Source organism: Schistocerca piceifrons, chromosome 6, assembly GCF_021461385.2.
Source record: "Schistocerca piceifrons isolate TAMUIC-IGC-003096 chromosome 6, iqSchPice1.1, whole genome shotgun sequence".
Lineage (NCBI taxonomy): Eukaryota > Metazoa > Arthropoda > Insecta > Orthoptera > Acrididae > Schistocerca > Schistocerca piceifrons.
Window position 1 is genome coordinate 572,971,889 of NC_060143.1, and position 27,215 is coordinate 572,999,103.

At 44.7% G+C, this 27,215-nt stretch overlaps 1 protein-coding gene across 1 annotated transcript in view; it reads left to right on the forward strand.

The window, feature by feature from the left end:
- Window positions 1-27,215, forward strand: part of LOC124803461 (translation initiation factor IF-2) — a 562,926-nt gene that overhangs the window by 416,221 nt on the left and 119,490 nt on the right. The window contains exon 8 of the mRNA XM_047264651.1: window positions 5,071-5,172. Within this exon, the coding sequence (XP_047120607.1) occupies window positions 5,071-5,172 (102 nt within the window). The remainder of the gene's footprint in view (window positions 1-5,070; window positions 5,173-27,215) is intronic.

A 27,215-nucleotide genomic window follows, 5' to 3' on the forward strand; every position in this document is an offset into this window, starting at 1 on the left:
GAATCACCTCAAAATATTTGAACGATGTGATCTGATCCATAACTTGACCTGTGACCTCGGAATCGGAAATTATCGTATTCTCTTTTTTATGGATATTATAATGCCTATATTCACATACACTGAGTTACCGCTCATTAGACCCCCTTGAAATTTCGTTAGTCTGCCTGCAATTCCTTTCGATCGTCCAACTAAGATAGTTTGCTGCAGACAACGTCGTCAGTGTGCTGTCTTACAGTGCTGCGGATGCAACCTGATGGCTCGTTTAGAAGCCCTGAGACCATAAGCGCTCGATATTACGCTTTCTTGGTGAACATGTGATGGTACTTTTGTTCCTATAGAACGTACAGTCGTGTAGAACGTTATCGGTTCTATTTGACAAAAGTTCATAATCAGTTTTGTGTCGAAAGCCATTTGGAAAGGCGGCACATACTTTTCATCTAGAAAATGTATATGAAAAAACTTATGCTACACGGACGTGGTTTTTGTGAATCATCTTTGTCTTTAAGAGGACTCGTATTTATTTATTTAATTTACATGAACGTCATAATGTTGGAACTTGAAATTAGAAGTCAGACCCTGCAACAGACCGATGTTACAAATATTGTTCCGTAAGTTTGATTAATGAAAATGCAGATCTCTTTAAATGTAGGTAAATGTTGAGATAATGCGTGTAACATAGAGAGGGCGTATCCTATCTGGTAGGACTACTGGAGATCATTCTGAGCAAGCCTTGTTAAATGGGACGACCATCGTAAAATCGGTATTTGGGGAGGTGGATGAATGTATCTTCGATTTTCTAGAAGGGTTCTGAGAAAATTAGCTAAATCTGTAAACAAAATTTCGTATAAGATGCCAATGGTGCCAATTCTAGAATATTGCTGCATTTTTTGACTGCTTATCAAGTAGGCACGACACCAGACCTCGAAAGAATTGAGACGCGAGCTAGTATGCCGGTATAACCCGGATGGCAGTGTAACATAAATGCTCGTCGAGCTTAAACGGGAAACAGTGGAAGAAAGGCGACACAATCCTCGCGAAACCTTGTGTAAATACAGATACGTGTATCTGAAGATGACTGTGTGACCATTATGCTACCGCCAACATACTTCTCACGTAGGGGCCACGACAGAAAGATGAGAAATATTACAGGCATACGGGCAGTCATTTTCCCCTCGCTCAGTACGCGAGTTAAATAGGAAAGAGAATCGAGAACATTGGAACGATGTACCCCCCGCCTACAGTCCCTTGCGGAGTATTTAAGGCGATGTAGACACGGGTTGAACATATTGCCTTATTTGTAAAGATGGGTCACGCGGGGTATTCGCTGCTATTCTTCCTCAGTAGGAGAGCAGTATGTCCAACACTGCGATAAGAAACGTTGCTGTATATTAGTGTGACCTAGTTGTATATGGTGTCGGTAAGATACTGTAAACTTGTAAAATTTAGCTATAGTCCACAAGAAGTTCGGTTCCAATTCCTTGTCCGCTATTCATCCTTTGTGTTTATCGGTCCCGATTCATGGATTTGCCTCTGACAGTCGTATTTCGAAACACAGACAAACAAACAAACAAACACAAAACCGCAAGCGCGCGATGCTAAGGACATACATACGTTCCCATACACAGCACTAACCAAACGCTACGGGATTCTTCCGCACAAGACGCTATTGAGCATCACATACACAGTGATTGTAATCGCAGAGAAGATCGCCTAGCCGGCCGCTATGACCGAGCTGTTCTAGGCTCTTCAGTGCGGAACCGCGCTGCCGCTACGGTCGCAGGTTCGAATCCTGTCTCGGGCATGGATGTGTGATATCCTTAGGTTGGTTAGGTTGAAGTAGTTCTAAGGCTAGGGGGACTGATGACCTCAAATGTTAAGTCTACGGGACCCATTTTGAAGATCGCCTAACATTAGAGAAGCTATACACGACACTGCACGAAGCGTAATTTTTGAAGGCTCTAATTTGAGCGTTGGGACTGGTACACCACAGTCGTTAACAGAATTATTTAAGGTAGTGTTGAGGCGAAGTGTAAAGGCCAGCAAACCTGAAGACAGCGAAAATATTTCTAAATCTAATCAGAAGAGTATGATTATTACCTATACTCAGGTAATTAGTTTAAATGTAATTTTTTTATTTCTAGTTCTTTGCCACGTCAGTTTCATCATCTTATTGATTTTATTTGCTGTTATTTTTCTTCCTGCCATTCTTTTTTCGTTTTAAATCTGCCTGTGTTGCCTATAAGATGCAACCAAACGCCATCTAGGACTGCTGATCGCTTGGAAACGAGGCTACTAGTGTGAGGATAGTTTCAGGTAACCAGTGACAGCGAGAGTTACAGTTTGCTTCTAGCTCTGAAACTGAATCTTTCCTTTCTTCCCTCGAGTTTGCTCTTAGAGGTTAGCTTTCTGATCGCCGTGAACAAAACGATTATGCTTTCAGTTTTGCCGCAGATTGTTGACCGCCGTTTTCTCGGTTATATTTCACATCACGCGGTTGTGGCTAGGTTAGGACATGAGTTTAAATTCGGGGCTACAAATATCTTCCGCAGTTCGGACCTTGATCATTAAAATCAGACGTCGACAGAGCATCTTGCATTTCTGACATTCCTCGCAGCGACCACTTCCAGCATTGCTGCGTATGTACATTAACAGCATTTGTGAAACGGCCACTACATTACTTAAGTGCTACAAGATGAGCAAGCTGTTTCTTCCATTGGTGGCGGGCCCAAAGGCGCAGCTGTTGGTGGGGCAGGTATGATAATTGCTGCCCGCCAGGTGCTGGCTGTGCCGTGTGTGTCAGACAGAGGACAGCAGCTGCCGCCAACAGGTGCAGCAGCGGCAGCAACAGGCAGCCGGCGGAACACATCACTGGCTCCCAGAGCTCTGACTGCCTCGAGGTAGCCATCCGCTAGACGCGCACCGAACTGAGTCTATCACGCGACGATGGGCAACCCGGTTAGCTTTTTGTTATGTTCGCACATAAAGGAAGCCCACAAGATCACTGAACAGGGTTGCTGCGAACTTGGATTCCACCACGAGAATCATCTTAAAGAGCTTGCAGAATGCAATACCTACGGACTGCGTAAAAGCTACAGTTTTAAAAACATTTTGTTGCTGCAGACAAAAATATATTACCAAAAATTACGACACACTCCAAGCATGCCATTCGTTAAGTACCTCTGTGCGAAATTTAATAATGCAACGCGATCAGGGACCAAACAACTGTTCGATGTTGCCAGTTAAGGTCGAGTCGTACTTGATACAGTCAGTGATTATAAAATAATGTACTTTGTGTTTGCACAGTATGCCCATCTAAATCGACATACACACTGCGCAAGCCAGCATATGGTGAATGACGGAGAGTACTTCGTACCACTGCAAGCGAGTACGATCCTCCAGCTAATCTATCTAATCGTGCCTTCAAGGTCCCTAATGCGAAATGTGCGCTGTCGGCAATAGAATTGTACTGTAGTCAGACGCAACGGCCGTTTGTCTTCTTTCTTTACATGAAAGACTACTGAGACAATTTAAACTCCGCAATACTCCCGTGTTGATCGAACAGCTCTAGCAGTACGACTATGAATTGCTTCCATGTCTACCTTCAATCCGACCTGGTGGGAATCAAACATACGAGCGGTACTAAATAATGGGTCGCACTACTGTTCTACCAGGACACCCCCGATTGTTTAAAGAATCGAAATCCCATGTATATATGTTTCGTTATTTTATGTGTGGGATATGTTTAATACGAGCCCTGTATTTGTCTTAAATAATGTAAACGAGAAAATTTTTAGAAAAGAGTTCGAAATATATATATATATATATATATATATATATATGTCCCTCGGGAGGACGACGGTTCAAACCCGCGTCCGGATATCCTGATTTAGGTTTCCTGTGGTTTTCCTAAATCGCTTCAGGCAAGCTCCGGGGTGGTTCCTTTGAAAGTGCCGGCTGATTAGGTTCCCTATCCTTCCCTAAACCGAGTTTGTTCTTCGTCTCTAATGACGTAGTTCTCGGTGGGACGTTAAACACTAATCTCCTCGTCCTCCTCCTCCTCCTCAATTCGACCAATAATTACACGAAATATTGAAAATCAAATTTTTTGCCTGCGGAAGGTATGGGGGAACCTGGAAGCTGTTTCGGGTTACCGGTTCAGTAACGTACGTACTCGTTTCCCTTTATAGGTGAACGTCTTTCTGTAATTATGGCAGTGAAACAAGAGTGGATCATTCAGATTCTGCACAGCCGGCCTTACGTGCTCGATGTATTTCATCTCGCTTTGTCGCTTTACGCGTAGATATTTATTCGACGTGAATGTGTCGAGCCAGCACATCAGCAATACTTGCCCGAACATTATAGGTCTGTTTTTCCTACTCACCTACATTAGCACAAAATTCCGTAAACGTGGAGCAAAATGCCACTCATCACACCAAATAGAGATTCTAAGTCATGTGATATCCTTCTACTGTTATTGGACGACGACTCTCGTGCATCGCTGTCGACTTTCTTGAGTGCCTCGAAATCGATAGCGATTAATAACTAACATCAAATGTAGCTTTGTGAAGTGGATATCATAATGAATAAAATAAATACCTCATTATTCTCCCAGACAATTGTATCAGATGGTTTCTACTAAAATTATGGCTCTCTATTCAGCAGTCAAAATAGTACAGTTATAAACATTTCTTTCTTTGTAGACTAGGTGATCTCTCTCTCTCTCTCTCTCTCTCTCTCTCTCTCTCTCTCTATATATATATATATATATATATATATATATATATGAGACCAACCTCATTCCCTTGTAATATCTTGCTCAAATTCATTTTTTTTTTAAATCCTCTGCAATTAAACTCTTGGTATTCTAATCATTCCAACTCCATGTCACCCACTAACCCTTCCCTTTCTCCTCTTCTCCTTCATTACAGTCCCAGTGTACTTTTCCGCAGATAGTCGATCTGTCCTACGTGTACTGTATCTCTTCCTTCGTGTACGCCTCACACGTCGCGTTTTGACGCAGTGAGAGCGTTCAGAACAGCCATCTGACGCCCGCCTTGTTTGTTTGTGCAGAGAAGAACGGGGTGCCGGACATGAAGACGCCCGTGGCGCGCAAGCCGGCGTCCCGGCGCTCGGCGCCGGTCACCACCCCCGCCAAGCCGCAGCCTCTCAGGGGTGAGTACCGCCACCAGCTCTGCCGACGCTGCTGTAACATACTTCTTCTGTTTCGTTGGTAGCCCGCGCTATTGTTCCGCAGAATAACAACGTGAAACACAAGCACACTGGCACACTTGCATTCGATTTGGAAAATATTCTTCAAGATGGTTAAGAGTTCAGAGTCATCTGAACGTCAAAGTGGAACAGTAGCATTTCCTTGCGCTTTAGCATGTTGTGATGAAAGTGAGAGGAAAGATGTGAAATACGATACTGCGCGCCGTATTGGAGTCGGCGAAAGAATTGGACGCACTCTCACGACTCGGTAGCATCAGTCATGTTATGGCCGCTTTTGAAGAGTCATGATTTGATGCAATGTCTATATGTTCTTTCATTAAAGCTACCAGTTTCGTCAGACCGAGGATAGCCAGGACATATGCCGTATAATTGTCGTTCCTTTATGCCTGAAAGTATGTCGTCGGGTAAGTTGAGCTTTCAATAAAGGGACCCACAGCTACTGTGCCTAATCGTGATTTTTCAAAAAATATTTAAAATCCTTAACATATAGCCTCCTTACAATAATTACAGATATGTGTTACGTAATGGGCGAACAATATAGAAATTCACATTCAAATTGTCTGACTTCTCTGGTATTGGAATCAGTTTTCCGGTTTTGTGTTCGCTTCTGAAATAATGTATCTAGATATATACACTCCTGGAAATGGAAAAAAGAACACATTGACACCGGTGTGTCAGACCCACCATACTTGCTCCGGACACTGCGAGAGGGCTGTACAAGCAATGATCACACGCACGGCACAGCGGACACACCAGGAACCGCGGTGTTGGCCGTCGAATGGCGCTAGCTGCGCAGCATTTGTGCACCGCCGCCGTCAGTGTCAGCCAGTTTGCCGTGGCATACGGAAGTCCATCGCAGTCTTTAACACTGGTAGCATGCCGCGACAGCGTGGACGTGAACCGTATGTGCAGTTGACGGACTTTGAGCGAGGGCGTATAGTGGGCATGCGGGGGGCCGGGTGGACGTACCGCCGAATTGCTCAACACGTGGGGCGTGAGGTCTCCACAGTACATCGATGTTGTCGCCAGTGGTCGGCGGAAGGTGCACGTGCCCGTCGACCTGGGACCGGACCGCAGCGACGCACGGATGCACGCCAAGACCGTAGGATCCTACGCAGTGCCGTAGGGGACCGCACCGCCACTTCCCAGCAAATTAGGGACACTGTTGCTCCTGGGGTATCGCCGAGGACCATTCGCAACCGTCTCCATGAAGCTGGGCTACGGTCCCGCACACCGTTAGGCCGTCTTCCGCTCACGCCCCAACATCGTGCAGCCCGCCTCCAGTGGTGTCGCGACAGGCGTGAATGGAGGGACGAATGGAGACGTGTCGTCTTCAGCGATGAGAGTCGCTTCTGCTTTGGTGCCAATGATGGTCGTATGCGTGTTTGGCGCCGTGCAGGTGAGCGCCACAATCAGGACTGCATACGACCGAGGCACACAGGGCCAACACCCGGCATCATGGTGTGGGGAGCGATCTCCTACACTGACCGTACACCACTGGTGATCGTCGAGGGGACACTGAATAGTGCACGGTACATCCAAACCGTCATCGAACCCATCGTTCTACCATTCCTAGACCGGCAAGGGAACTTGCTGTTCCAACAGGACAATGCACGTCCGCATGTATCCCGTGCCACCCAACGTGCTCTAGAAGGTGTAAGTCAACTACCCTGGCCAGCAAGATATCCGGATCTGTGCCCCATTGAGCATGTTTGCGACTGGATGATGCGTCGTCTCACGCGATCTGCACGTCCAGCACGAACGCTGGTCCAGCTGAGGCGCCAGGTGGAAATGGCATGGCAAGCCGTTCCACAGGACTACATCCAACATCTCTACGATCGTCTCCATGGGAGAATAGCAGCCTGCATTGCTGCGAAAGGTGGATATACACTGTACTAGTGCCGACATTGTGCATGCTCTGTTGCCTGTATCTATGTGCCTGTGGGTCTGTCAGTGTTATCATGTGATGTATCTGACCCCAGGAATGTGTCAATAAAGTTTCCCCTTCCTGGGACAATGAATTCACGGTGTTCTTATTTCAATTTCCAGGAGTGTAGATCACTACTTTCCATATAACGACATCCATCAGTTAGGATGTCGTTTGTGCCTGTTCTTTAGTTTCATTGCTATGAACCTTGTTTTATTGCTGTGCCTTCGTGTGACGCAGTCCCAGAGTAAATGCAAACATGTATCGTCGCAGTCATATAGTTTGCACGCGACTTCCATCTTTTTCACTTGAACGAGAGTTTGTTACTTGCTTCAGCACTGTCAGACCTCCCCCATTAGACGTTAACTTGAGTGTGGAGCGTTGTTACTGACTCTGCAAAGTGTGCTGTCAGGCAGCGACCCGCAGCGAAAACCAAACTTGTTGAAAATCCGTAGTCCGCTCTACGACTGTGAGGCATTAATCGTCGCACACATCCTTTTAGTCTTCCTTGCCAATGGAAACCGATATACTGCAGTATCAGTTCATTTCATGGTCTGAACGTCTGACTTTGAGTTGAGTGGCACAAGATACACTGTGGAACATATATTTAGGAATATTAGTAACGTTGGTGGCATAAAACAATATTTTCACTGTGCGAAGGATCATAATCAATATGTTTTGATAAATTAGAACTTCCTTTCCATTGGTGACGCAATTATTTCCCAACGACAGCCCATGTCCAGACAGTTATTCGAAGTCCAAATCCTTTAAAAGACGCGTATAGTCAAACGTAGCCGGTATCGACATTAACAAGTAATTATTTTTTGAAATAATGACAAGAGGCGACAGAGGATAATCGACTACTGTTGCTTCAGTTTCGACTCGGTAGCATCCGTGGTGGCGTGGGGTTGACGGCTTGTTCGCAGACACGGGGCGCCTGCGAGCAGTGTGTCCACACTGCGGTCACCTTCGGTTCGCCTCGGTTGGTTTGTTTGTCTCGTTGCCGTGAGAGACGACTCGGACGATCGACCTGCCCGCCTGTTGACCTAGGGCTAGCTGAGAGTTCCGCGTCAATACACACTCCAGACAGGAAATTTACTGCACCTGCAACGTAATCCTCCAGCGAAAACTGTCGGGTTACACCAACACCGAAAGAGTTAGGTATTAATTGCGGTCCACATAGCTACAGTATGTTTCGATGTTTCGTAAGGTTTTTCGTGTGTGTGTGTGTGTGTGTTTACACGAAGCTGAATTGGCGACTAGATATCTGGAACTGTGTTTTAACGACTGACGCAGAGCCATCTGCATCGCATGCTACGAGCTGTTGCCTGGGCTGCGTTCGCGATCGGGACTCCAGGCACACGTCAAAGCTGTCATCATGAGGGACGCGACAGCTGATGTTGACGAAGATCGGGGACGGGCCTTCGGCATCACAGCGCGGAATTTCGCGTTGTGACACATCCCCATGCTCGAACAAGGCATTAAATTGTGCCGGATGTGGCGAATATGCTACGGAATGTTTACCAATACTGTGCGACGTTACTTTGAGCTTCATAGGTTGAACCGAGCAGATGACGTATAGAAACACAGCTTGCAAAGATGGAGTGGCGTTAGTTGCGATTTTTGTATTACATAAGGCGAACATGAAAATACACTGTTTCAAGGCACCGACATGACACACACACACACACACACACACACACACACAAAACGCGTAGTTATGGGTATTTTTGTCATAAACGTCGGGAAACGGCACGTCAGCGCTAAAAATTGCTACCATGTCTGTAAGTACAAAGACATACGAATACGATGGGAAGACAAACCTCTCACTTTACCTTGAAGTCTAAATAGACTGAAGAATTCAGGGTAGCTCGTATTTCATACGAACAATTAAGCAGTGTTGCCTATTTCATCCATCATCATGAGATATTAATAGGAAGCGAAGTCGTGTTTACGAATCCTCAAACTTACACGAGTACGTATACTCAACCGGAACAGCAAAACCAGCACCTGTGGTTGAGAAGTAAACAAAACTAGATAAAAAACATGAGATTTCATGCATTCAGTAATCACTAATAAAAATGTTACTTCTTAAAAATTAAAAGTTGCTACTGGTAAGAATGGAATTAGCGACTCGGCAGTTAATCAGATACAAGCGGCTCTATTAAAATATTTGGAATGTTTCATATTTAGCCTCGCTGGATAATTTTCGAAGTCGATTTTTTTTTCCTCGAGTGTTACTGAGAAGTGGTTTAGGAAAGTGGTCTGAGCACTGACTTTGAAATCGTACAAGTATGGAGGAAATCGAAGGACCGCACGGTAGAGTACCCACCCCCGTCCGTGAGAACTGCCATTGATATGTCCGCCCAGCCGTACAGTTTAGGTTTCCCAAATACGAGGCCTGTTTGGAAAAATCTCCGATCGGTCACCGAATTAAAACTACAGTGAAAATGCAGTGAAACTTGGCGCGGATGTGTTGGGCACTGTCTCTAGCACGCTTGTCTATCGCCCCACGTCGCACTTTTCAGTTCCGAGCGCACAGTGAGCACGTAAAGATGCCTAGAACAATAGTGCTCCCACCAAGTGTGAAGTTCTGCTGAGAGCCTTCTCCTGATTCGTCACTCACTTCCGTCTTTATGACTATCCTCGACCGCATCCTGCAGGTGGAACGACGATAGTCCTGCGACTTCCCCGATGGTAAGTGTTCGATGATCCACCGTACAGCCCAGACTGGGCTCCCTCTGATTTTCATCCCTCTGTTCACATCAGCCGCTGACGATGAAGACAGCATTTTGCCACAGGCAACGAAGTGCAGACCAGCGTAAGGAATTTGCAGAAGTCGCAGGCGGCTGCCTTCTGTGACGGCATTAGAAAGTTTGTACGACGCTACGGCAAATGTTTCGGTGTAGACAAGTAGCTGCAAGGCGTAGCTAAATGTTGCGAATAAAACATTTCTTATTTTCGCTGTGGTTTCCATTTCGCGACCCGTCGGAGGTCGGAAAAAAGCGCTCCTATCTGTAAGACAAGAAGACGCGAAGGTTCGTTTGAGGAGGACACGGGAGATTTCTTTCCCTGTCCTCGCCCCGAAAGTGACCGTGTGGTTCGCCTCTAGTGAGTTGGTAGTCGAAAGGAGGGCAAACTCGTAGTCTTTCTTTCGTCACCTGTCAAAAGATCAGTGTGTGCTTATTCGTCGCTGTGTCAGTATTCGGTGTCCGTGTAATGCTGGTAGCCGGACGGGACAGTGTCGGAAGCGGCGTGTGTACTGTGTGTGGCGCAGCCGCAGAGGAGAGGTGTGCAGTCAGGTGCCGGCAGGCAGCGAGCGCGGCCGGCAGACGCAGCGGCCGTAACGGTGCCCCAGCCATAGCCCGGAGCCTCTGGCCTCGATTCCCGGCGGGGGCGGACACCGCCTTCCCACGGGCGGCGCTGCGGGACTCTCGGTGTGCCCCACTACTGCGGCCCCTTCCCAGGGCACACTGCTCCCTCTCGCCTCTGGTTCTGCTGCGCCTTCCGACAGCTACTGCCGCCTTCTCCTTTGATAACGATCATTCTTTAAAGTATTCATTCGTGAGCCATTGGTTGCTGGTATTAATGAGAGCGAATAAAATTCGCCTCTGACGCACTGTTTCTTCTTAATTCTCAAATTAACCCTACATCTTCAGGAATTGGACAAATAGCACAGCTGGTAAACAGTGAAACAGTGGCAGTTCAATATACAGAACTTCACCGTGAAGATGAAAAAAGAAAATATGAGAAACTGTGAAAGGAAATGGGCACTATAAAAATATACCACCTCAGGAAAACCACACCATACGGTAAAAAGCCGTAAAATAAAAGCCCACTGATGATACTGCAACTGCAGCGAAACATGTTTGGGATAAAAAAAACAAAATTGTGTTTTGCTAAAGGCGGACACCATCCAAAAACATATGTAAATACCACCACATTAAATTTTGTTTTGGACAGCCCATGTATCTGTTCAGATATGTCATTTTAGATAGGCACACACGCCTTTCATGTATTCATATTGGACTTGGGTTTTCGTTCAGTTTTCTCGAGGACATGTTAGGTATCGAATGCTTACATTTGTCAACGAGATTCACTTCCATCAGTGCCGTAACTAGCCTCGATAAAAGCCATACACAGGGTGTCCCTTCTAAGAGTTGTCAGGCGCATTTTCTCTGATGCTTTCGCAAAGTGTAACAGGAGCCAGCCCGAACACATACTGCGCGTCACGTCTTTCATGCGACTCCCAGCGTCGACGGAAAGCGTCGGTTTGTTTCACGTTCCAAAGAAAAGGTGTTCAATTCGGAATTTTACGTGCCCATTCCACAAAGCGGTTCAAAATTACTGTAGTGAGATACTTGTTTCATCGATATATATTAACAGTAGCAGTAAGACACAAGTAATAACCCGCCAAGCAGCGAAGCTTCTCAGTTGCTGCAGGAAGACGAGGTTATTCTTCGTATTTTGAGCGTCCCTGTTAATACATATCGATAAAGCGAATATCGCACTCCATGAATTTGAAACCTCTCTGTCGAATGATAATGTAAAACTCCGATTCAGAAACGATTAGTTTGTAGCAGGAGACAAATCGACACTTCCCGTCGAGGCACCGCATGAGAGAAGTAATGAGCAGAATTTGAGTTGACTACGGCCTCACAGTGCAAGAACGAAACGGCAAATATTTGCTAAAACTATAGAGGAAATGCTCCTGAAGAGCTATAGCAGAGACACCCGGTATAAGCTCACATTCGCTGGATTTGTTTTACCCATGTTTACGGTTGCTGTGTTTCAGTACTCAAATCACTTGATAACGTCAAAGTCGACAATATCGTTGTGGGATGATCAGTGTATATATGCAGTCACTTGGTGCATGCGGTCATTGAAAAACGACTCCTTTAAGCTGCACACAAATGTATTCTTTATCTATTAATGGTCGGGCACTAGCCATCATCATGAAACTTGCTGTGGCATTAGTTCCATCCAAGCAGGCAATACATACACTGTACAGCAACATGAATTTAGTTTTGTCACAAGCTACTTGTAACATAACCAAATAAATTCATAGTAATAAGTTGGCAGTAGAATGTGGAATTGGCTGTTACTGTGTATTCACATAACAACTTTTCTAAGTTGTTATGCAGCATAATTGCATAGTCGGGTGGCGCTAATGAATGCCATTGGAAGCTTTTCGAATGTGGGCTACTTTCAGCACATTGTCCAAAGAATAAGTATCTCTGCGACGCTTACAATTCAATATTAGTCAAAAAAGGAGTTAATGAAACTATGATGCGACAAACGTCCAAAAATTTCATTCACAATGTTGCGTGGCAGGCGCAATACTTTTCCATCCTTGTAACTGTAGGCTGGTAACGCATCTTATGCCATGTAGCTATACGTTTGTCAGATTTTTGAAAACGGGCGATTAATATTTCGTCGTCGGTAGAGATACAGCCGTGTGTAACTTTTAATAAAGCACATTCTGGAAGACGCGAATTTTATTCACTGTAAGATTTTCAGTTATCACCTCCAGAAGATAAATATATGTAATTTCCATTTTGTTAGCGCACGCATATGTATACAGTTTCTGTACGCATTGAAATCGGCTCGCCACAACACCGTATCATGCCGATGGGGTGAGACAAGGGGGGAAACGCTGCGACCTGCTCATAAGGTGCAGATGGGCAGCGGCATTGTGCTTCGACTGGCCTAGTGGCGTGCTGCGCTTACGTGGCGGGCGTATTTCAGTGCTTGTTAGGACTGCAGGCGTGCACCGACCAGCCAACAAACAAATACGATTACGTAACTTTATTTTTCCGACACGATTCCCAGAATTTCATGACTACCGTAGGTCTCACTGTGACGATGTTCTGATTCAAACGTCGACTGATATTAATATGCTATGGAATTACTCGACGTCCAGTGCCCGACAAAAGTGAAGCACCAATTTATTGGTATGATGTTGCACCTTCTCTCTCTCTCTTCCCCCCCCCCCCCTCCCCTTTGTGGCCAGGACGCATGCAGTGATCCGGTTGGTAAGGTTATCATAAAGCCGTTTTAGACTATCCTCCTCTGCGGCAAGTTGATCCGTAACTGTCGCAACTGGTCGTTGATTTCGTGGGCAATGCATCTGGAACTGAATTGACGACAGAGTTTGTCCAACCGATCTCCTATCGGGGACATCCCACCCATCTTCTATCGGGGACAGATCTAAAGTTCTTGCTGGCCAAGGAATTACCTTAACATCACGCAGACAGTTCATAGACACACGTGCCGTGTGCGGACCACCGTTATCCTGTTGGAAAATGGCACCACGATACTGTCGCGTGAGAGTAACACGTGAGGACGCAAGATGTCCGTGACATGCCTTTGATGCCTTTGTGCCGTCAGAGCTCCCCCGATCACTACCAGCCGTGACCCGAAGTGACACCAGTGGCTCCCCGTACCATAGCGCCTGGAGTAACACCGCTGTGCCCCCCCCCCCCCCCACAAAAAAAATGTAGGAAGAATGGGACCTGTCGAGCTCGCCGCCATAATCGCAGCGGTGGTCATCCGGGGTAGTGCAGAACCGCGATTCACCGCTGAACACAGTGCCACGCCTTTCGTCAGCAGTCCACGGCACCGTTGCAGACGCAGCCGTTTGGGTTGCGGCGTTATCAGCAGGGCACGCGTCGGACGGTATTCACGCACTCCGGCTGCTGTTGGGAGAGGTGCAGCCTAGAGGTTGAGGCTACGCAGGTAGAAAGTAAGCGGTCACGCGGAGTGGCCAGTGGCAGCGGCTGTATGCCGGTCCCCGCAGTGCGTGTGGCGGCGTGTTGCGTGCGGAGCAGGACGCAGTGCGTGCCAGATCCGAGGCCGCGGTCGCAGCCGTGCGGGAATGCCGCCGCCTTATGTGGAACAGGGGCGCCCGCGCCGCTTCCGCGCTCCGTGGCAGTGTGTGCACCGACTGCTTGCAGTCCGGCCATTCTCACCGGTTAACTTCCTAACCTGGGATGCGGCAAAAAAAAAAAAAAGAACTTGAAGGTTCTTAACCGTACGTCACTTCATACGTCACAACAGCCGCCTACGAGTAGTAGTCTTGTGGACTTCCAGAGCACAGTGTCACACACGAAGGATTGCAGGAATTGACCGAACGGGTCTGGTCTTGACTAATGTTACATGAATGACATGTTGTAGTGTTGATCATCGCATCGACGACGAAGAAATTGAATAAGACCTCTGGGTCAGTTTCGCAGGTATGGGGTAGAGGACGAGGGAAACTGCTTACTTTAGGAAGCGTAAAGGCATTCGCTGTTAGTGATTTACGATACCACAGAAAATGGAACACCATGGCCGGAAAAGAAATGGAAAGTGTCTTCTCAGTACACTCGTGGTTCATTGAGGTTACTCTCACAAGTGGTAGCGGTTTGATGATGATTGTGATTGCTTTGTGGGCGCTCAACTGAGCGGTAATTAGCGTCCGTACAAAGTCCCAATTTTTACGCAGTCCAAGTTTTACACAGTCCAATCTATTCACTGTCGCGAATGATGATGATATGATAACACGCACCCAGTCCCCGGGCAGAGAAAGTAGCGGTTTCATCAATCTGCTCCCAGATAACGGCAACGAAGGCCTCTGGCATGAATTTACAGATATTCAGATCGTTCGGGAATCGTCTTACCCATTATCGCTTGAACGCTAAATTCGTGGGGCTTTGTTGGAGCTAGGCGCAAGATCCGCACATGTCGTATTTAGTATTCCGCACTCGAGCACTTGTTTTAAATTGAATGCTATATTTCGGACCCTGTGTGTCCGTCTTCGTTGGTGCTGACATTTCCTCGTCGTTTACATACCGGATCATCTGAACCAAGTGATACAGTTCTCATCAATCCACCACTTTCTATATTCAAATATCCGTACTGAGCATACGATCAAGTGCATTACACAAAAAGCTCTTGAATTCTCGTACATATTTTGCACGCAGTAACATCTGGTTTGGCATTTGGTCAAAAGTATTGACATGAAAGAAAAGCGGGACTTAAAAACAGTTGTAGCCTTAGTATCGTTATACATAGTAAGTGAAACAGATATGAGTGTATGAGTTAGGTTTCATCTCCTCTTGCTTTTGTTGGAGAGATAGTCCTTTCATTGATAGTCAGATGCACACTTATTCTGCCATGAACTTTTTTTAAGTAAGCTGCTTCACCTAATTGTAGCCTGTCGAAGCAGGGAATTAGATTGTCATTTCACACATGCATTTTTGCACATAAAACGAAATTACAATTAATTATTTAATTGAAACTTGTACAGAAAAAGGATTCTCAAATCGTGTTCCTCAGGTCGCTTGATACACTTGATGATGTTAGGCTTAACTTCTATTTTCATAAATTTATAGTAGATGTTTTTCTTACACTAGAATCCCATTACCCGCTTAAATCAGTATCTTACTAACCCGAGCCATAGGAATAAAGCCCCTTCATTCTTTGTGACGAACTCCCTTTTTGTTATAAATCTCCGAATTATCCGGTAACTTACCCCTTGGGCAAAAGTAACAGTTTAAAAGGTGTTTATTATCTGTTGAATCACGTCGCCTTTGTGACACTTGAGCAGGTACGTCAACCACATCTATGCAAAGAATTTGTCTCCAATGAAGCCAGGAGTTTAACGCTGAGAGACGTTGTTACTAAGCGTCGTACGACGGCACCTGACAGTCTTCCCGTGAGACAGTTAGGTACGTTGATAACGGTGATAACAGCCGTGTTGGAATTACCGTTCACATTCAGTGCTGTCATTTTTGTTTTATTCTGAAGTACAGAACTCTCCCGCATTTATTCAATTCGAAGGCCGCAGCTTGTAGCGTTTGGAAAGACATTGCAGAAAGTAGCTTACAGGAACCTGATGACTGGTACAGGCTACGTAAAGCGATTGAAGACATACCTCCAAATATCCCATACAGCCACACTGCTGAAGTTGACAACGTTCCACACCGCACGGTTCGAAGAAATGAAGCTCCCATCCTTGCTTTCCCCAAAGAAAATAATTTGTCGTTGTAGTTGAAAACAATGCAGCAGTGATAAGAAGAAATGAAGAACTGCATGAAATTCTAAAGGCATCATAAGCACGTGTACACTGTGGACTGTACTTTTCAGCAAGAACTCGACCAAGAAGAGCCAAATGGCGTTGTGTTTAGCACATTGGACTCACCTAAAATCCAGATGTGTTTCTTCCGTGGCTTCCCGTAAGTGCTTGAAGTAAATGTAGGAACCTGTCTTTTTCAAAAGCATTCTGGTGATTTCCTTACCCATCCTTCCAGCTATCAGAGACTCTCTCTCTCTCTCTCTCTCTATATATATATATATATATATATATATATATATATATATATATATATAAAATCTCGTCGATAGCGGGACGTTAAACCCTGAAGCGCATTGCTGAAAAATGGATAGTTCCTGTCCTACATCACTCTGAGCTTAGTCCAGTAACAATTATTCGCAATATAATCATACGAGAAACTCAGAAAAGTCAACAAACTTCTGTTGAATATTGGATTGTTCGTATCGTGTTACTTTAAGGAAGCGGGAATTGTTAAGAGTTGGACTTGAAAGTAGCAATGAGGAAACATTCCAGGACACCGATGTTGTTTCATCCAGAGAACCGGAACATCGATACGGCAACAATCTACCGATGCAGCTGACGGAATCACGGTTTACAGACTTAGACAATTCTAGTTTCCGTGATGCATTCAACAACAAGCATTAATGATTGTTTAAAGATCAGTCTTGATTTCTTACAGGAGTGAGATGTCTACACTAATCTTTGTGAACCTCCAGTAAATTTAGAAACTGTTTATTGTAGTATACTCTAAGGTACCGACCTAACACCAGTCGCAAATTGCGTAGCTTTTCTTTGTAGAGTTGCAATTTTTTCGGCTCAGGTCGACATCATGTGTGTTTCAAACAACGGATAATTATCTTAAGAGTCTGGATCGTAAAATTATTAAGGCATTTGCAAAATTTCTCATGTTTTTGCCATCTTAACCATTAGAATCGATATGAATACAGTACATGCGGTGCATCACGTCAACAATATTACCTGTTTTACCACTAACAACAACTCGACTAATCTTGACGTGATATACCCTTTATTTGTTGCATTCACTGAGTTTACAAGAGATAGATTGTGGTAGCCGGAATTCTTAAAATGGCACACGATGCTTCAACTAATTTGCGATTGCGTGTGAATATATATATATATATATATATATATATATATATATATATATATATATATATATATATATATGCGCGATACCTCAAGTTTTCTCCCACTTGTCCAAGAGAAAGGCTCGCACACTCATTTTGTAAGTTACTCGTTTTTAGAAAAGCTACAGTGTCCTCGATAATCGTTTTATTTTTCCATCATTACTGTTCCATTTAGTATAGCTTCGGGAGGTGGCAGCGAAAATTTCTGAAGGCTGTGTCCAGTTATTGTTGATTCTATAATAAGCCGTGAGAGCTAGTGAAATAATTGGCGCCCCAATAATCACAGACAGTAGTTCGGGAGAAGAAACAATGTTTGTGTAAAAGTGACCTGCAAACCCCATACTATCGCGATCTGCGGACGCAGATCAGTCAGAGAAACTGTTAAAGTGCGCAATGAGCGATCGAACAACTTGACAGCTTAACTAATATCTGCGTGTTCTGGAGAGGAGATTCACTTGTTGGGCGAAGATTAGTAGCAGTCAGTTGCGGTATTGTTCGCCGAAATAATAATTAAAGTAAGCGGCAAGTTTCCCGTTCCAATTGTTCACGTTTTTGGCACACACAATTCAGACTCGGGTAGCTGTCGCATGACGCCTGCACGGCCGCGTAGTCGCTAAGGTGCTGACAGGCGTGCTTTGCGGGCTAGTCTGTCACATACTCACAGGCGTGGCTCAAACGATGCAACGTGTTTTTTCAAACGTACTAAGTGTCATCGATGGACAGCGCGCACGCACGCCCGAGCATTTTGTGTGTGTGTGTGTGTGTGTGTGTGTGTGTGTGTGTGTGTGTGTGTGTTTTCAGAGCAAAACAGCGACAGAGCGAAGTGACGCAGTGGTAACACAAAGGACTTTATGTAGAAAGATGGCAGTTCAAATCCCAGTCTAGATATCGACGTTCAGGTTTTCCACGATTCCCTAAACCATTTCGGAAAAGACACAACTGGTTTCCTTCTTCAATCCGAGGTTCTGGTGCTTCTCTAATGACCGTTTCGTCTGCGAGACGGTACACAGTAATCGTCCGTCTTCTTACAGTGACTGATTTGCAGCAGATTGCTTACGTACACTCGAGAAGATTAACGCGTCTTAAGTCTTCTTTCTGGTTGAGAAATTCGGTTACTAACTGTAGTAATCCATCATATTTGGAGAAAGTCTCAGAGAGGGAAAAACAATTTTGTAAACGCAGGAAATTATCAGATTTTCCCAAATTGGGCTTGTCATGCGGCTGACCGCAGCACAGCGCCCTAGGCGGATGGAGTAGGATACCGAACATTAACCGCCGGCTGGCGCCAGCGGGTAGTCATTTGGGGGCGATTATTTTCTCTTTCACCGCGGCGAAAGGAAAGTGGTTTCCGCAGCCCAACATTTCCCTGATAGCCGGTGAAACCTGTTCTGTTCTCTTCCGTAGCCTGACGCGATTACCGCGCGGGTAGGAAGCGTTATGCATACGTGTGCGCGTAGTGGATGTGCGAGGGAAACGTAACTGGATCGCTACAGCGTCGCTGATGCGAGCTACTCCCTTGACACTCGCTCCAGTTGTGCTGCATTCGTCGGCCCTTGTTTGGCGGCTCCTGTGGAGGAATCCTAAAACTTCATGCTGCCGCTCCGGGCACGGCAAGCGAAGTTCTCAGCTCACGTTGTGCAGGTAGCTTTTTCGACAGGTGTCACTTATGATTGTGTCAGTTAAGTACAAAGTATCTGGAAAGAAAGATGGCACGTGTTACAATAATACGTTGTACGGGAGTTAGTTCGAAAGCGGAGCTACTTTCTCTGAAACATGGGGAAAAATAATCAGAAGTTACTGTGTGCAGTTTTCGTGCTGCTTTTCGGTGATACAGATACACAGCGGATATTAATACTAATCTTCCAATATACTAGAGAGGTCATTAATGTAAGATATCGAAAATGGAAATCGAATGGAAAAACTAGTAGAAGCCAACCTCGGGGAAGATCAGTTTGGATTCCGTAGAAACACTGGAACACGTGAGGCAATACTGACCTTACGACTTATCTTAGAAGAAAGATTAAGGAAAGGCAAACCTACGTTTCTAGCATTTGTAGACTTAGAGAAAGCTTTTGACAATGTTGACTGGAATACTCTCTTTCAAATTCTAAAGGTGGCAGGGGTAAAATACAGGGAGCGAAAGGCTATTTACAATTTGTACAGAAACCAGATGGCAGTTATAAGAGTCAAGGGGCATGAAAGGGAAGCAGTGGTTGGGAAGGGAGTAAGACAGGGTTGTAGCCTCTCCCCGATGTTGTTCAATCTGTATATTGAGCAAGCAGTAAAGGAAACAAAAGAAAAATTCGGAGTAGGTATTAAAATTCATGGAGAAGAAATAAAAACTTTGAGGTTCGCCGATGACATTGTAATTCTGTCAGAGACAGCAAAGGACTTGGAAGAGCAGTTGAATGGAATGGACAGTGTCTTGAAAGGAGGAAATAAGATGAACATCAACAAAAGCAAAACAAGGATAATGGAATGTAGTCTAATTAAGTCGGGTGATGCTGAGGGAATTAGATTAGGAAATGAGGCACTTAAAGTAGTAAAGGAGTTTTGCTATTTGGGGAGCAAAATAACTGATGATGGTCGAAGTAGAGAGGATATAAAATGTAGGCTGGCAATGGCAAGGAAAGCGTTTCTGAAGAAGAGAAATTTGTTAACATCCAGTATTGATTTAAGTGTCAGGAAGTCATTTCTGAAAGTATTCGTATGGAGTGTAGCCATGTATGGAAGTGAAACATGGACGATAAATAGTTTGGACAAGAAGAGAATAGAAGCTTTCGAAATGTGGTGCTACAGAAGAATGCTGAAGATTAGATGGGTAGATCACATAACTAATGAGGAAGTATTGAATAGGATTGGGGAGAAGAGAAGTTTGTGGCACAACTTGACCAGAAGAAGGGATCGGTTGGTAGGACATGTTCTGAGGCATCAAGGGATCACCAATTTAGTATTGGAGGGCAGCGTGGAGGGTAAAAATCGTAGAGGGAGACCAAGAGATGAATACACTAAGCAGATTCAGAAGGATGTAGGTTGCACTAAGTACTGGGAGATGAAAAAGCTTGCACAGGATAGAGTAGCATGGAGAGCTGCATCAAACCAGTCTCAGGACTGAAGACCACAACAACAACAACATCGAAAATGGATGACCATAGTGCGTCCGGGGTGTCAGGCTGGAACGTGACCTACTGAGAAAATGTTGCAGACGTTATGGTCAGGTTCGTGTGAATTTCCCTATACAGAGTGCGCTTGTGGAAAAAAAGTGCGTATATTTTCTCTCTCTCTCTCTCTCTCTCTCTCTCTCTCTCTTTCTCTCTCTCTCTCTCTCTCTCTCTCTCTCTATTTTGCGGTGTGTTGATTCGTATTACATCTGAAGGCAAGAATAAAAGATTACTATTGCAAGATAGGCTTGAAGTGTCGTTCGATTTGATAGTGGGAGGTTGAGAACATTGTTGGACTTGCGATGTAGCTGAAGACTCTCAAAAGCTAAAAGCCTCATTAAAAAAGTTTTTATTTTCGTAGAGCAGTCGAAAGTGTAAATATCCATTTTACAAAATAAAGAAAAACACAAGAATCAAATGTTACTTTTTACGACAGGTTTCGGAATGAAATAATTCCATTTTCTGGCATACATAGTAATGATGGAAACAATATGTTACAAGTATGGATAAGCAGTCATTCAAAACTGAAAATGTGACGGCAAACTCAGGACTTGGCATTACTCACATAAAACGTGAAAGAACTAAGATTGTCTTGCGCCATCTGTAGTCTGAATAAAAGTTCAGTGTACCACTTTATAAAATAGGAACCTAAGAAGTTAAAAAACGAAAAAAATCATTAGGGAACGACTACCCGCAGAATCACGGAACACGTAACAAAATGTAGATCGGACCGTGTAAGACTCTTACATAGGATCCCGCCAGCAACCACTGTCTCTCTCGTCTCACCATACTAAAAGGAAAACTGTAAACAGCTGACGCGAGAGGCCAGTGGGAGCACGCACCACACGTGACGCAAACACAGTGTCTACACGCAGCTATGGTAGGTGGAAGGTTCAAAACCGCGAGCGGCAAATCCAAACGTGAGTATGGATACTCTCAACATCAGAGAGGAAGACGACCTGTACGTCTAGATGTAAAACAGAAACGGCCACATTAACCAGTTTTATAGAAACAAAATGTTACCAGTTAAAATTATAGTTGTAAGAGGAAATGCCCCAAACACGCACAAAACTTTGAAAAGACCCTAACTTATACGGTGACCTGAAATATGCCGTAATTAGCTAAAATGTTTCTGTTGTATGAATCTGTATGTTCGTTAAGTTTCACTGCGGTGAAAGGGGAGACTTCTTAGAATTTCTATCCCTTCAAGTAGATTAAGTACGGATCCTTACCTACAATGTGCAAAACTAATAAATTTTCGTTAACTTGTTGCAGCTCAAGCTGATCATCAATCAGATGCGTGGTCAAAGCTGACGTGGAATTAGCGTAGCCTTTATTTTCTTCAAATCTATTATGAAAGTATGGTCCCGTTGGACCAACCTCTCTGCTATTACACATCTGTCCTGCATTATAGTCAGTACGATATACACCAGAATTGGATAGCGAACCCTTATATATTTCACGATTTATTAGCCTAAACTTTCCCGTACAAAATAAGCCAAAACATTATTAGGTGTCAGAAGTTTTCTTCCAGTCTTGTCCGATACATGACCATGATATGCCAGCCTAGAGAACCGTTATTGCTCTTCCGTTTACCTGGAGCGAGAGTGGGGATGTTCCATGTTACGGCTACTTTCACTCGTTTTCTCTTATTCAACTTGTCATTCATAGTTGCAGAGTAACCATTCAGTGCAGTCATGTGTCTACCCTATTCCCTATCATATGCCTCAGACCTCAGCGAAACATTATTTAGCCTCCTTTTGAGCCCCTTACCCTCCCCCCATCCCGCTCGCTCGCCGCTTTCCATGAGCAAGAAGTTGTACCAAAATTGTAACTGCCTGAAGGCAACGAGCTAGCAGTACTTACCAGGAAATAAGAAACATTAATAGGTAGTTCCTATACACTGGTAAAGATTTAATTGAAACCTATTACTAGAGAGGTGCGTTTTGAGTGAACTATGCCTTTAACTAGGAGCTGTATTGTCGAGGTATAGGAATTTGGTAGCCCAATCGTGCTTATACGAGAACCAGCAGGCATGTCGGAGATAAACTAGAGAAACATCAGGAGAAGGACGATGGAGCTCCTGTTACGCAGCAAACATTATGGGGAGCAGAAGAGAGCCGCTTTACGCGCCAACATCGAAGCTGTGCCTGCTACTGTAGCTCACGTTAAAGAAACATTCGTCTGCGAGTGGCCGAGATCGCGGTCTGCAGGCTTTGTGTCTGTCTTTCAAGTGCACCAAAACACTACAGTGTTTACTTCGAAAGAGAACGGTGATAACACTACAGATCAGATGACAGGTTTCTAGAAAATTTCTCAAGAGTCATCAGGTTTCTTAGCAAAGACTTTTCCATCAGTAGTTCGCTGCCTCATACCAATCCGTCGCGGCACTGTAGGAAATACACAGGCGTGCAGCTTTGAGAGCCGTATATTACCGCTAGCCGCGCCAGACACGACGCAAAAAGTCTTTTCAAAGCGAGTGTACATATCGAAGTAATGCCTCATTATTAGTGCTAGGCAGCCTATATCAACTGTCCCACGGTGCAGGAATTAGAACGCGGAACGAACACTTCGGCTAGTGTAGCGAGCAAAACATTCTAGCCGACTCTGCGTCGGCGCCTTTGAAGTGCGGGTGGTGAAGGCGGGCTGCTGTGTGGTCGGGAGCGCTGACCTGCGACGTGGCCTGGAAAGGCAGCCAGCCGACGAGCCAAGTCTGCGCGGGCCGTCAGCTCGCCGCACGTCACACAGGCCATCTGTCTCACTCAGCGCGTGGCAGCAGCATCTGGCTGCGGTACAGCCGCTAACCTATCACAGATATCTCTATATATAAATCTCCTCTAATATTTCTCGTGCCTTTGCTTACACCGTACTTCATAATGGAGCCTCCTCGGCACTCAGTTCCTTAACGATTCTGTTGTCCACTTGGAAATGTGGTAACTGGGTGATTGTAGAGAAAGTCGTACAGCTTACATTTGGAGTCCAGAAAGGTAACCTTCACTAAATATGTGTAAACCCAAGATAATAAAGAAAGCAATGTTTTTTACTCATTACAAATCTAGGAAAGTACAGGACACTTTCAGGAGAGCTTCTGTAAAGTTTGGAAGGTAGGAGACGAGATACTGGCAGAAGTAAAGCTGTGAGTACCGGGCGTGAGTCGTGCTTCGGTAGCTCAGATGGTAGAGCACTTGCCCGCGAAAGGCAAAGGTCCCGAGTTCGAGTCTCGGTCGGGCACACAGTTTTAATCAGCAAGGAGGTTTCTTTACAGTATACTTGGTCAACGTTACGCATTGTACCTGTACTTACAGTTACAGGGAATGCCAGGAGGAATGGTCAGTATTCAGGGACATGACAGGAACGATTATTCTAAGCAAAAACGTCTAATTAACGTGGGCTCAGAATGCATACCATTAGATCTATAAACACTTCTTCAGTAGTAGTAGTAGTGTGTTTCACAGTAGCGGAGATGAAAAAGTGCTCATAGCTCTGAAGGCTTTAGAACCCACGTTTACCAGACTTTGTGCTTCGAATGCTTCTTCCTGTCATATCCCTAAATATCGACCACTCCTCCCGGGACACCCTATATTTTGACCTGATTGTGGCTATAACCGAATAGCGCCATGATTCATAATAAACACTCAGCGATTTAGGCAAATTATAAGTGCGATGGTAAGTTAGCCTCAAGGGAAATTTTAAAATTTCCCTTCCAAATTTCAACACATTTGTTCTGCAGTCCTCTCTTTTGTATTATTTGCCAGTAGAAAACTAATATTTCTACAACGAACAGCTATGCCACCTGTAGAAGAAAATGAATAGACGGAAGAATTACAGATTAGAAGTTGTTATTGACATATACGATGTGAGAATGGAAGGCAAAGGTGTGTTCTGTGTAAAAAGCTAAGGATATTAATTTGATCGTGTCTACAAAACGAAAACCATAGGTGTTCGCATTTATGAGAAAATGATCCCTTACGTGCATATTTCTGGTATTAGGTACATATTATTCACAAAATTGAAATATTGAATTACCTGTGTGCAACGGGAACACGTTGCTGACGGATCCCGAGTTCATTCGTGTTTCGCACGCAATCTGTTGCAGACATATCTCGAGATAACTCGTGTTTTTTTAATATGCTGTCTGTAGATGACATCTGCGGTGATTTTTTTTTTTTTGGTGTTTACTTCTTGGTTGTTCTTCTTATTACAGAAGTTTATTCCACCAACCACACAAAAATTACTGGCTTCAACGGAATTAACCCCATCTTCAGATCATTTCTCCAGTTTATGTCGTCGTCTGTTCACATTAATTGGATAAAATTATGATGTATATAAGGGACACAATTATCTAAAAACGTCAAACCCACATAAAATGCATGCAAATTCGAAGTAAACATCCCTTATAGAGACACCATTCCATAATATCGTCTCTCGTCATACAATTAGAAAATAGCTGTGCGAGCAGTGCACATATAGTTACAGATGAAATGCAGAAGACATGTGTAAAACGTTTTAATGTTCCGTCCTTGGTGACAACTGACAGGAAACTGTTATGAGGCAATCAACGGTACACATCGTGTTTTGAGGCGCCACCAGATGGCATAATTCTTTTACAACCTAATATCACATCTTCGAAATACAGTGCAAAGAATTATATTTATATGGAAAACCGAGTGTACATACTTCGTTTTCCAAATATATGCGTCAAAAAATTATTGCAAGATATTAGTGTCTCTTACATCAGTATTATCGTCATTGTGTGGTGAATTAATACCGTTAAAATAATAAATTCCTGGATATAGAGATTAAAAATATAAAACGGTGCTGTGTGGCGTTACTACATGCAGGTGTAGTCTCGTATGGATTGGCCCTGTAATAATAAAAAAATCTTGCCAAAATGATCTAAAGTTGGGGGATTTAATTTTGCTGCAACCAGTAATCATTGCGTGTTTTTGTGCGAACTAGGCGAATATACGTGCGTAATAAGAACAACAACCGTGTTTAGATTCTGAGATCAACTCCAAATCAGCTGTAAATGTCAGGTAATCTACTAGTGTGTCAGACTTAATTGCCTTCTTATACTTTTTGCTTCTTTAATACTTTGATTCTGTTTTGACATTTCAGACAGTTATTAGTTTTGTCTTGAAATTGCTCCTGCTTTTAGAGATGGTCCTATTCAGAAAACGGAAAGGAAAAAACGGTCCTGAAGTATTTCCTGAGGTTTGCCGCGATCATTATTGACATGTTCGAAACGAGAATAAAAGATAACTGAGTGATTGTTTTGATGGTTCTGAGGACGATTCCTCTGACGGTGACATTAGACGTGTAAGGAAGCGTAATGTGGCAATGTTTTCAAGTAATTCCGACAATAACAAAGAACGTGGTTCTGTTCCTGTAAATGATTAGTTTTGTCGTAATGCTAACCCTTTCGAGACGGCGGCCAGTCGCACTGGCTATACCAGTGCACTAGTGAGATTCGAGTACCATCTCGAATGTGCTATATGTGAAGCGACGAAGTCGTGGCAGTACCAGTTGGCTTCTACGGAAACGGAACGCAGATCACGACATCCTAAGAATGCAGTCCTCAAGCAAGTGGATTTCGTAGAGACGGAAGGGAATTTCACAGCTACATCACAGAGAGACTGTAGAAGTTTGTGATGGTCTTAGTATTCAGAAGGCAGTTGGCAAGACGCGAAACATAATCAGTACAACGCGTCCGAGGGATGGAATACGGCCGGCTACTGAAAGTAGTACGAGCGTCGCACGGCCAACTAAGAGATGGATATAACAATAGGAACTGCAGCTGAACGCACTGCCTAATGCGTGAAGGGAGAAGTAGTCTATAAGTGTAGGAAGGAATTTTCGGATTTATCGTCCAGTCCATGGCGGCGTGTCTAAGGACTGAATACAAGCCTGCGCATTAATTTCTACGAGTATTCCTTTCCTGTGTTCCAGTGATACTACGGAAGACGTAAATCGGGATGGCCAGACAGGACGTAGAACTGAGAATTGATAATTGACCCCATGTTGTTTGGAATAAAACGGCTTTGTCGTAACTACTGCGTCATTTCGTTCGGTGCACCTTAAAGTGGTTTGAGCAGTTGGGTGGAGGGGGAGGGGGAGGGGGAGAGAGAGAGAGAGAGAGAGAGAGAGAGAGAGAGAGAGAGAGAAATAGTGAAATTGTGAAGGTGACTAACCAGGAACTAAGTCGAGTCGCCCGTACTCGCATTGAGTGGCCAGAGGAAATTTCCCAGCTAAGCTTGTTGATGGCGCAGTGTAATGGAGTAAGGAAAAATGGAAACGCTGGTCGTTGCGTCACCGGCGGTATTTCGCAGTTCGGCTATCGGCCGATCAGAGCACCGCGCCGCCCGCCACCTGCGCTGGCCGCCCGCACGAGCGGAATCCGATTATACCTCGACCGCCACTGGCTGACGTCACTGCTTTACGATCGGCGGAGCGCGCCTGCTGCAGGACGAGGCGCTTCCAAGGCCGGCACGACTCTGGCTCTGCGTTCGTACTCGGTTCGAACCCCCGTGTCCCTGACGTTTTCCCTCGTTCACCCAATTTAACATTCATTCCGTGTTGAAACGTTGCACTAATACCGTCCATTGCGAAGACTTCAAAATAAACGAGGGAAGGTTAGACTTGAACGTCCTGAC